This window comes from Euprymna scolopes, chromosome 2 (assembly GCF_053919585.1).
Source record: "Euprymna scolopes isolate OS-2025 chromosome 2, ASM5391958v1, whole genome shotgun sequence".
NCBI lineage: Eukaryota > Metazoa > Mollusca > Cephalopoda > Sepiida > Sepiolidae > Euprymna > Euprymna scolopes.
This window is the reverse complement of record NC_136483.1, coordinates 62,321,711-62,334,523: the sequence shown is the minus strand read 5'-3', so window position 1 is coordinate 62,334,523 and position 12,813 is coordinate 62,321,711. Positions and strand designations below refer to the sequence as shown.

General features: G+C 32.5%; 1 protein-coding gene across 1 annotated transcript in view; it reads left to right on the top strand.

The window, feature by feature from the left end:
• Window positions 1-12,813, top strand: part of LOC145291548 (structural maintenance of chromosomes protein 6-like) — a 95,239-nt gene that overhangs the window by 25,493 nt on the left and 56,933 nt on the right. The window contains exons 6-10 of the mRNA XM_080137566.1: window positions 1,493-1,635; window positions 1,854-1,955; window positions 2,883-3,020; window positions 4,643-4,723; window positions 10,463-10,609. Of these exons, the coding sequence (XP_079993692.1) occupies window positions 1,493-1,635; window positions 1,854-1,955; window positions 2,883-3,020; window positions 4,643-4,723; window positions 10,463-10,609 (611 nt within the window). The remainder of the gene's footprint in view (window positions 1-1,492; window positions 1,636-1,853; window positions 1,956-2,882; window positions 3,021-4,642; window positions 4,724-10,462; window positions 10,610-12,813) is intronic.

Genomic DNA, 12,813 nt, shown 5'->3' with positions numbered 1-12,813 from the left:
CACCGCGAAAGGCTTTTCAGATCAAGGTTCCGCTGTCGGTAAATTTTCGTATACTCCCGAGATCATAATATCTGAGATTTGCAAACGGACATCGTTTCTTTCCTATTTTTGATCAAGTTAAAAAAAAATTCCCACCGTGTCGTCTCGTGATTGTTTGTCTTTTTTGTTTAATAAAGCAAATTATCCAAACGCAAACGACAGAAAGTGGGAAGCTTACCTGGCCCCCGGCCAGGTTTAAAAGCAGCATTTAATAAAGCGGGAAGCTTACCTGGCCCCTAGCCAGGTTTAAAAACAACATTTAATAAAGCAAGAAACTTACCTAGCCCCTTCCCAGGTTTAAAAGCAACGTTCATTTCTGCGCATGTGTGGCAACTCCTATGATTTTTAAGTTAATTGAATTCACGATGCTCTTTGGCCTAATGGTTAGCGAGGAAGACTAATTACCCTATGTTTTCGAGTTCGATCCCACCTCTCTCTATCTTTTTTTTAATTTTTTTATTTCGTCCTTGTGCCAATATCCTCCATTCAAGTAAAAATTAATTACCAAACTCATTGAATTCACTATCCTGTTTGGCCTAATGGTTAGCATGGAAAACTAATTACCCACCTCTCTCTCTATCTTTTTTTTTTATTTTAACCATGTGGAAGCCATTCTTAACATTGCTTCATCCTTGTGCTAATCTCTTCCACCCGGGCAACACCGGGTACTCCCCACTAGTTCTATATAAAGAGATATTTTTCACTAATTCCAGAAGTTTTTAGTTTTGGTTTATGTTAAATTTATTTTGACAAAATTTGGGCAAAATAATGTAAACTATTTTGTTAATTTTTAACATCTTCCTCATTCCCAAAATGCAAATGATATCTGATTGACCTAGTGAATGCCAATTTAGGTTATTGAATCCGCTATCTACACAGATCTATTGTGTGTAATTATGCACTAATATTGAGGAAAGGCATGAAACCACAGTTCCCCTTTAGTTCTAAAAATAGCAAATTGTGTTCAATTTAATCCCATACAATGAATTGTTTACAATATGTATTGTTTTTCATCATTAAATAACCAAAGGGTTGATGTGCCATAAAACAGACAAATCAAACCAAATATTTCTAAATCTTATTTGTTTTTTAAACATATTTTTATTTCCATTTTCCATTTTCCATTAAAAAAAAATAAAGATAAAATACATAAAAGTATTTTATCTTTATTTTTTTAATGGAAAATGTTTTTGAAACATTTTTATTTCCATTTTCTATTAAAAAAATAAAGATAAAATACATAAAAGTATTTTATCTTTATTTTTTTAATGGAAAATTTTTTTGAAACATATTTTTATTTCCATTTTCCATTTTCTATTAAAAAAATAAAGATAAAATACATAAAAGTATTTTATCTTTATTTTTTTAATGGAAAATTTTTCCTGTTTCAATTGATGTATCATCCAATGTTGAATGATCAGTAGTTTTGTATATGTTGATATTTCATTCTCAGGGACTACCGTTTCCAACAAGAGGGAAGAACTACGAAATATTTTGGATTATTTCAACATTTTAGTTGACAATCCGGTTGTGATCCTCAATCAAGAAGTTAGCCGAAGTTTTCTACATTCCAAAAATCCTGCAGATAAATATCGTGTAAGTGTTTCATATTTCTTTTTCATGGATTTCCATGAAAACTTGAATGATAAAACATCAGTCTAACAATTCAACTTTTTAATATTGTATCTAATGTCAGGATTATCATAATAGGTGTATTAAAGAAAACTATTATACCTCTCTATAAATACTGCACTTTAGTTTAATGTAAGCAACAATATGTTTAATCTTTGTTGTTTTTTTTCTCTTTTTCACAGTTTTTCTTGCAAGCTACACAACTTGGTCAAATCCAGGCTGATTATGCTGAAGTGAAGTTACAAAAAAATTCTGCTAAAGAGATTTTATCTAAAAAAGAAGAGGTCAGTTTTTAAACAATCTATATAATACTAGCGGGACCTGTGGAAATTCCACAGGGGACTCATTCATATGTAATTATATTGATGTTGACATTCTGTAAAAGTTCAGCGCAAATAGAGATGCTCTGATATTATTGTATCTCTTTTGTTACAACTGCAAAAGTATTTATCTAAGCTAGCAGGGACGCCTGGCATAGCCCAGTCATTAAGTATACGTAACTTTCAACTTTTATACACTTGCAAATCTATTTTGTGCAAAAATAGGCCAAATCTGATTTCAATATATTTAGTAATAAGAACTTACATTTTGAAATTTCTTTTTTTTTTTTCAATTTTTTTCTCTTTTCCTTTTTGCTGGGAGTTACCTTTTAGTTATCATTACTTCTTCATCCACTCTAATCTCAAGTGTTGAATAGAATCTGTCATGAAAATATATCAAGACGTATATGCAGATGTAAAATAATTAAATATTTATATAATAGTTTTTGTTTGTTTGTTTAATCTTTCCACTTACTAATAGTACAAATGTGGATAAAATTTTATGTTATTAAAATTTGGGTGCTTGTCCAGAATTCTCTCTATATTAAAAAAATAAACAAAAATCTGCATGCTCTACATATCGGTGATGGAAAGAAAATATAGTATTTGAAAAATCGTGTGAATTGATCAAATAGTGTTATTCTAATAAATACATTTTAAGCGACTAATGAATATTTGTAGACATTACAGAAAAAATCTCACAAGTTCGAATAATATTGAGTTATCTCCCTTGTTTCTTTTTTTTTTTTTTTTTTTTTGAAATTTTTCAAAATGGTGTTATGAGACAGTTGCTTCTTGGTTAGTCATATGATTTGATATTCGTAAAATTTTTTGTCAAATATAATAATAAACTTCTAAAAAGATAATGCTAATGTTTCGTTTTTATTTTAGTCATTTCCTGCTCTTGAATCTGAAGTGAAAGAATGGGAAAAAAAATACAAAGCTTTTACTGCCTTAGAAAATCAGAAAGACAAAATTAAAAACCTCAAATCCGAAATGGCCTGGTCGTTGGTCATAGAAAAAGAGGAGGTAAGTATTGTTTGTTTTGTAATCAGTTCGTTTTAATATGAAAGTTTGTTTGTTTATTAGATTTAATGCTTCTTTACAATCGTATTAGTATAACTATTTTTAAACAGTCTATCTGATCTCGGGCTGGCATGAAAATGCATCCTGTAACATTCACATGAATTTTCTGAAGACATAGGCAGGATCTGTTCTTGGCTGCAGAATGGAAGATGATAAGCTGCCAGTCGTCTTTTTCAGCTCATCCTGCACTACATCTATATTGTTACCATGACTACTGCACAAACCAAAACAATAACAAATATCATTTTTTCTTACACAAAAAGTCCAACTATAACATCCAACAATGAAAAGGAAAAAAGTATAAACATTTTGCTTTAACAAGAAAAATTTAAATTTTTTAAAAGCTGAGATTAAAATAAACTTTTCACTCATGGTTATGGTTTTCAAAAAAAAAAATCCCCTTATATTAAAAAACAAAATAAAGAAAACTCTGTATGATGAAAAGAAATATCATATTCCAAAAATAATGTGAATTGATCAAGTAGTTTTATTTTTAAATAAGAAAATCGAATTTTATCACTGAGGAGCTACTCTCTCACAATGCTATCTTGAGAGTAGTCTCAGAAAACAAGGGAGATAATTCAAACTTGCAAAATTTGAGTTTTAATACCTACAAATTCTCATTAATCGCTTAAAAATATTTTATTTATAAAAATAAAACTACTTCATCAATTCGCATGAGTTTTGGAATATGATATTTTCTTTCAATTGCAGGTACATACATCATACAGATGTTTTCATTTTTGTTTAATATTGGAGGAATTTTGGACAAGCCCCAAAATATTAATGACAAATATCTTTAGAGATCAAAATAGGTTGAATCTGTTCTTAAATAGGGAATAGATGAAAGTCTGCTCTCTGTTGCCTTTATCTACTGCCCCTGAACTGTTTATATGCTGTTAGCATATACTTAGATGAATAACATTTAAGAATTCTGGGTGATGTGCATATAATGTTATCCTAATGGCATTTACAATCGAGGACCAAAACTAATCTTCAAATGCAATGAACATAATAGCTAACATGTTAAAAGCCTTTGACTATGGTAGCACAAAATAAGTCAATATTTTGATATATGGATGCTAAATCAAACTATCAAGCATTACGTTTTATTCACGGGTTTACAAATTTATTTTTGCTTAAAGAAAAGTTAAATAACCATAGGGAAAACTGTTACTTACCTTAATAATGTGTCTGTATGCTTTGTAGGGTTCGATCGCTTGACAAAAAAAAAAAATGACTCGCAGTTGCTTTTCTACTTGACCATCATGCATGAATAATGCAGACTTTTGCTCTTTCTATGCAAATGAGACCATATTAGACACATAAAAGGAACCGTGGAGAGAACAGGAGGTTGAATTGGAAGAAAGTCTTATGGAGACGGACACATGCGACAAACTGACAAACAAGTTAATTAGAAAAACCATGAGTGGAAAAGATCAAAACTACTGAAACTGACTTTCAAACTAGAATAACATAAAAAATAACGTACAAAAAAGAAAAATTGATTAGAATAATTGAGCTTCCACTAACTATATATAAAACATTTTTTTCTTGATTTTCAGTCGTTGAAGCCTCATTTGAATGCAAAAATAGCTGAAGAAGCTCGAATGCCTAAATTTGAGCGTATGGTTGTGGAGAGCACGGTAGGTTCACAAGCCTTTCTTAGCAAAAGAAAAGAAAACTTATTTCCCTTGAATTTAAAGTTATCTCCTACTTCATTCAAATACCTAGTTTTTGTACTTCGATACCTTTTCAAGTGCACTTGTGTTACCTCCTCTTTCAGAAAGGGGCTGGAGCAACATGATTTACTTTTGACTGTCATTACTATTTGGATAAACTATTTATGAATGTTGCTCTATTGTCCTCGGCCAAGATGAGAACAAGCTGAAAGATGAAACGAGTATAAATAGTCTTTTTTTTTCTTTTCTTTAATTAATACTATTTTCAACTAAATCACCTGTGTCCTGTTGATCCAATGTTTGTTATATATAGTTTCTTAATTTTTGACATTGGTTGATCATTGTTTTTTACAAGGCTTAAAAAGTCAAAAGTACATCGTGATGTCATAAAATACCTCTATCTTCAACCCTTTCTCTTCCTCCTTCTCACTTCATCTCCCTCACTTCCCTTCTCTTTCTCAGCCCTTTACTTTCTCTTACTATTTCCCTTACCTTCTCCTCTACCTATCCTTCACCTTCTTTTTTCCGCCTTTCTTCCTTTACTCCCTCTCTTTGCTTCTCTCCTTTTCTTTTCAAACATGGCAAAACTAAGAAATATTTTAGAATTTCATTTGTGTGATTAAAGTGTATAGGTTTGGTTTATTTTATTTATTTTTTTTACAGCATATCAACCTTTTTTAGTTTATTTAATGCTGAATCCAGTAATTTTAGAAAAAGTTTTTATACTTCAAGTTTTTTTTTTAAATATCTTCAAATATTTATTTATGAGGTTTAGTTTGATTTGGTTGTTTTGTTTTTTGGCATATGAACCCCTTTTCATGTTATTTAATGCCAAATCCAGTAATTGTGAAAAAGTTTTTATGCTTCAAGTTCTTTAGATCTTCAAATATTTATTCATTATGTTTGGTTTGGTAGTTTTGTAGAATAAACTTATTGTTTATTGTTTTCGACTTTTACTCCCTTTGAACTGTTTCTATGTTGTTAGCATATTCATAGATTGGTAATCATTTCAGAATTCTGTGTGGATAATGTAACCCTAGTGGACTTTCAAGTTGAGTACTGGTATTAATCTTCAAACAAACATAACAGATAACATGTTAAATACCTCTGTAAGCCAAACTGCCTTACCCTTTACAAAACATGATTAAGTTTTATAAAGGGAATGTAAAAAAAAAACAATAATAAGTGTTTAGTGCATTTAAATCAGGAAGCCAATACTTTCAGACAGTTTGATCTGGTAGCATCTTTATGTGTATAGGACAAATCCTTAATTTTTAATTTAATTAACTTAATTTGATTTCTCTAATTTAAGATGTGTCTGAAGGTTAGTATTCTGTTTTACCCATGCAGTATCATTTCAGTACTAATTTTTTTTTTGCATATAAAAGTTAGTGATATCTTGTATTGTTTTAAATTGAAACTATATCATATTTATTATATTTTATAATCCAGTCACCATTCTTTTAAAATGTGTAGACTGTCTCTTTAGTAGAAATACCATATAGTGGACTGATTTCGACCAGAAAAGTAAACACAGGCACATCTAATAGCAAAAAAGAAGGAATTTCTGTGCGTTGCATGTGTGTCATGGGGGTGGGTTCAATTATAATTTATAATCTATGTCGAAGTGGATCGCAAGTTCAAGAATATGTGATATTTTCAATACCAAAAATGTTCTTTATACACACATGCATCCTTTTATCATCCTTGTCTGCCACCACTTTTCTTCATCGTCACAGTTTTGTCTATTTGTTGCTATGCAAATAAAGCTTTTTTGCATGGGGGAAAGACATAGGGAGACGCTTGCTGAGAGTTTGTTAAAGGTTTTATTTTTGGAGCGAATTGAATAATCATTTAGTTAACTTAATTGAAATGGTGAGATGTGGACAGATATTAGGTCACTTCGCACTTAGCGATTATCAAAGTTTTCTACATTATTGTCCAACTGCCTTATGCAACCTGTGGCAGACTTGCATTATTTGATCTCTTCCGATCGGTTTCCACAGATATCCATTACTGGTGATCTTTGTTGTGCAGCTACCGCAGACGGATTTGAAAATCTTTGTTTTTTTCCTCAGATTGAAAACGTTACATCATTCATCATCTCAATTAATACCTCTGCTTTGTTTATAAATGTCAGACATTCTTCGTTCAACCCTGGGAACAATTCTGTTTTGCAGATTTGGATTATTATTGTGCACCCAGTGTGACCCTTGTCAAAATTCACACTAGCTGACTTAATCGCTATTGACATAGGGTTCCTAATACGTAACAGAATTGTTGAATTGATCAAAAAAGACTGGAAAACTTTACTTAAAATACTAAGTTTCTATCCATGATATAAAAAAAATATGCATACATAAGAACTATGTGTTATAATAAAATGAAAATGGTCATTAAAACAAAAAAAATCAACTGATCATATACATATGATCAGTATATTAGAAAGCTGTTGTTAATATGAATTTGGTATTTTAAGCTCACTGTCAATCTCATAAATGGCCCAACTTTATAGATAAAGAAGATGTGGATGAAATGAACTTTGAAATCACTGAAATCGTTCTTGTAAGATTTGAAAAAGTGATTCTATAAATAACAGGTGGTATAGGCCTATCTGTCTATGCATATAAAAGTGACATCTCTACTCTGTTAATTTTTTTGTCTACAGATTCAAAACTTGATAGATAGAGAATTTGGACCTGTGGAACAAATTCGCTTTGGTTTTTAGTCGGTAAAAATAACTACTAAAGGATTAAAATTTATAAAATTGGAACTTGGCAGGCACAAGTCAATTGAAAATGCTTCTCTATGTATGCGCAAATATACATTTATATGTTCATATCGGTTTATTTTAATAGTTTTGATATCTATCTGTTGGTCTTTTATATGGTAACATATAAGACTGGAGAGTTACATGCTTTGTTTTTGATTCTAGCTGATGACACCAAAGTCATTTTTTTTTTTCAACTTTTGAAATCACTACTATATATATATATATATATATATATATATATGATGAAAATAATGGAAATAGTATTCTGACAAAATAGAGAAATAAAAAGGAACAAACCGTATTATGTGTTCATCAACGTTTCATCTTTATTCATCCAGAGGAAGTCTCGAAATAAAGATGAAACGCATAATTGTCGATGCAATAATTTATTTCAACCTTATGGTATTTTCAAGCATCTAAACTAGACAATTACATTTTTGATACTATCAACAATGTATCAAAAATGTAATTGTCTAGTTTAGATGTTGAAAATACCATAAGGTTGAAATAAATTATTGCATCGACAATTATGTAATTTCCGTGTTATATTTTTATGTTATTGCTCTGTTTACCACATTGAGCTCTCATACCCGGATTTCCTCCTGGAATTATTCCATTATAACACTATATATATATATATATATATATATATATATATATATATATTTACTTCCCCACTTATCAACGCCCAAAGGCTACTCGAGGATAAGGGTTAATGAATGCAAGGTGGTAGTGAAGTAATCCTTAATAATGTAAATTGGGTGGAATTTGATTATTTATGATCAGTATATTAGAAAGCTACTGTTCTTCTATTGTTAATATGAATTTGGCATTTTAAGCTCACTGTCGATGCAATAAATGGTCTTAACAGGAACTTGTTTACATTAGATTTGAAGGTTGACATGTTGTATTTAACCGAGAAGCATGCCAGCCGAACAGTGTTCCAAAGGCAGGCAGTTCTAGGAAAGAAGCTTTCTTCTTGGAATATGCATTTACATTTAGACACAGATAGAAAGTGGGGAAAATCGTATATAGTGGTTTTAGCTAGTCGAATGTTTATTGTGAAAGTTTGGCAAGCAGGGACCATAAATTGGAGTTCAGACGAGCACCTACCATGAAAATAGTGATAGAGCAGAGACAGGCTGGCGACGTCTCTTGTGTGAAGAAGAGGTTGCCGGGAATTGGGTACAATATAATAGAGAATTGGCTGTATAATAATAAATATGAAATCTGCATAAATTAAAACCTTGACGTATATACTTCTGATTAACCTGACAAGCAGGAAAATCCCACCTCTTCACTGTTGAGGTCCCTAGATTCTGGAAACCTTCTACTATATTTTCTTCCTTTGAACTGCTAGATTTTAGAATTTAGGTTTTTGAAGCATTTCTTGTGCAGAAAGTTGTCGAAATGCTTAAAAAAGTGGTAGCCAGTAGATGAGAGGTCTGGAGAGTATGGCGGATGAAGCAAAGTTTTGTAGCCCGATCTGTTCAACTTCTGCGGGGGGGTCAGTTTAGCAATGTGCGATCAGACATTGTCGTGGAGGAGAATTGGGCTGTTTCTGTTGACTAATGCTGGGTGTTGTTGAAGGTTCTGATACATTTCATCCATTTGTTGACAGTACTTCTCTGCCGTAATGGTTTCGCCTGCATTCAAAAAACTAATGGATGAGACCAGTCGCAAACCACCAGTCAGCATGACATTGTTTTGGTGCAATTCGGATTTGGGGAAGTATCATGAAGATTCGTCGGCATCTAACGACTGAGCTGATTGCCGCCTGTTGTCGTAAAGAACCCACTTTTCATCATAAGTCACAACCTGGTCATTCTTTGTGCGTAAAAGAAGGGAAGATGACACTTTATAACCGTGTTTCTTTTGGTTGTCGTTCAATTTTTTTGTCTTTCCCATTTCTCTCTCAAGTGGTTGGAAATCATTGTATACAGTACATCTAATTCAGAATCAAGTTTTCGAACATTTGTGCATGGATTGGCTTCAACTAAGGCTTTTAATTGATTGTTGTTAACATCCGATGGCTGACCATTACGCTCATTATCTTCAAGACTCTCATCGCAGCAACAAAATTTCTGAAACCACCATTGTGCTGTGCGTTTAGTAGTGGTTCCTGGGCTAAACACTTTGTTGATACCTGTTTCAGCAGCTTTTCAGCCTAGCTTGAATTGAAATAAGAAAATTGTGCGAATTTGCTTTTTTTCATCTTGTATTCAACGTTCTGAAAAAGGACATAATTGTTTTAAAACAATTTAAATAATTACATAGAAAAACGTTATTCAAAATGATACATAGCGTAAAGGTATTATAATGAAAACTTATTTGAAAATACATAATTTGAAATCAAAATTAAAATTTCTGCAAAAACCTTCTTGTCAACTTAATATTATGGTATCCGTTCAGTGTACAGTTAGGGATTTATAGGGTTTAGTCACCACAATACAACATTTACTCTCACTTTTTCTCGGAAACTGCTGGGTTGATCTGTCTGAAATTTTGTATGGACTTTTGTTATGATAAGGTGCTGTAAACTAAATATTATGGTATCTGTTCAATGCACAGTTAGGAATTAATAGGAATTAGAATTTAAGACAAAACTGAGCAAAAATTTCACCATATTCAATCATCAATTTGGCATAAAGCATTCATTCTTAGTCAACAGTTTAGTAGATAATATATTTCTGCGACAAATTGCCAGATCAAATTAAGTAATAACATTTTAAGATGGCATTAAATGAATGATGGTAAAAAAAAAGGGTGGCATTTGTTGGATGAAATATGTAACAAAACGGTTTTCTATGTTTTCTATATTGTAAATTTCTGAAAAACAAAATAAATTGAAAAGTTTAATCTCTTTTTACTATATTGCTTTAAATACCAACTGTGTTTTTGTGTTTATCATAGTTTTTGTTTTGTTGTAGGCAAAATTACAAAAGGCAAAAAGCAAGATGGATGAGATGAGTGAACAATCAAAAACATTGGAAACTGATGAAAAACATCTTCTTCCGGATTTGAAGGCGGGGAAGCAACATTTAATTGGATATAAAAATAAATTGAGAGCTAAACAGGTAAAGACATAAAACGCTATATTTTTTTTACCTTTTTCTTATCTCTTCTCCTTCTCTTTCTCCTTTCTCTGTCCCCTCTCTTTCTCTGTCCTCTCTTTTTTCTTTCTCTGTCCCGTCTTTTTTCCTCTCTCTGTCCCCTCTCTTTTTTCCTCTCTCTGTCTCCTCTCTTTTTTCCTCTCTCTCTCCTCTCTTTTTTCCTCTCTCTGTCCCCTCTTTTTTCTTTTCTCTGTCCTTTTTTCTTTTCTCTGTCCCTTCTCTTTTTTCCTTTCTCTGCCCCCCTCTTTCTCTTGTTTCTATCCTCTCCCTTTCTTTTCTTCCTATCCCCTCATTTCTCTCTCCTAAAACTTTCAGCACACGATATATTGACTTTGCTAATCAGAAAAAAGAATTGTTCAATTTACAGAGCCTTGAAAATCATATCCTTCTTGTAAATGAAAGTACATTAACTAATATATAGTATATATATATCGAATATTACTAGAAGATTTTTAAACTGAAGTCAGTCCTTTTAAAATTTGAAAGTTTGAGCTAAGTCTAATGGGTTCACAATCATGTTATGGTTGCAGCATTCACCCTTGGTCAATTGGGCCGGCTTTTTCCAACAAGTTTATCACATCTCAAACACTGGCTGATCAGACATGGTGATCCAAAACTGCTTCCATTATGAATGCAAGTCATTCATGGTTCTAGTGCCAGACTCTATAAAAATGAGGACTTAGAATCAGTTAAGCATCTTACTTCTCCGTCCTGAGCCATGTTTTGAGTTAGTCACTGCAATGTTTCTTCCAGCCTGGTGGTGCTGCTCTGTTGATGATTTCACAGATGAAGTCACCTAGGTGTTGACAGGATGTGATCGAACCAACAAAGGCGTCTAGGATTTTTTGGGGAAGTATATTGCAGCAAGTGCAAACTATAGTGGTGGAGAAAAACTTGCCAGCAGACACGGAGGATGCAGCGTAGGCAGTGATGCTTGAATATCACCAGTTTACATAGGTCACTTGTCCATAGAGGCCAAATCTCGCAGCCATAAAGGAGAAATGCAGGTGAGCATCTGGTAAAACCTTTCTTTTTGAGACCAGAGCTGTGACCAAACTCAATAGAAGGCGGTACAGGCATTGTTGATGCAGTTGAGGATGTCTTCCTCTCTGAACATGTTGCAGTGATGATGGAGCCTAGGTATTTGAACCAATCGATCTCTTTAAGGGTTTCCATGTAGAGGACAACTGGCTGTCTTTCATTTGAAGGATACCTGTCGTCAGTAACTTTGTCTTATTGGTATTTATCTTCATGCTGATCTTTGAAATATAAGATTATATCGTATAATGGCTGATTAAATGTCAGTGAAACTTTCACCAACTATGGGGATAGTATCAGCATAGTCAAGATACAATATTTATAGGCCACAAACACCATGAAAGCCAGGCCGTTCAATGTGATTTGATCAATGGCATAATTAAAGAGTGCAGGCGGGACAACACATCCTTGTCAAATGCCAGAGTGAATATCAAAGAAAGATAAATCTTAACCATACATGTGGATTTTAATGCAGGTGGATAGATAGACTTTGATTTGATTGTGCAATTGTGGGAACATTCTATTGGCAGGCATAATCTTCCAAAGGACTCCATGATCAATAGAGTCAAATGCAACATGATAGTATTTTTGCTGAAACAGTCTTTTGTTGGTATCTCCAGCGATGCTCAAGTATTCTTTGAAGACTGAAAATTTGGTCAGTACATCATTCTCAGCCTGGGTGAAATCCACATTGATTTGGCCTTGTTTGTGTGTCTCTTTGTTATTGAAACTACTTCAACAGCAAAAAACTGAAAAAGTAAGGCGGCTCGAGAAGATGGTCTTTTTTTTTTTACCCATGTCTGAGAAACCCAAAACTCCCTTAAGACTGGAGCAATGCCATCCTGTTTCCCTTTTACAAAAAAGATGTATCTATTTATTTGTGGCTCCAGTCGTATCTATTTAATTGTAGCTCCAGTTGTATCTATTTAATTGTAGCTCCAGTCGTATCTATTTAATTGTGGCTCCAGTCGTATCTATTTAATTGTGGCTCCAGTCGTATCTATTTAATTGTAGCTCCAGTCGTATCTATTTAATTGTGGCTCAAGTCATATCTTTAATTGTGGCTCAAGTCATATCTATTTAATTGTGGCTCAAATTGTATCAAATCATATCTATTTCATTTTGGTTCA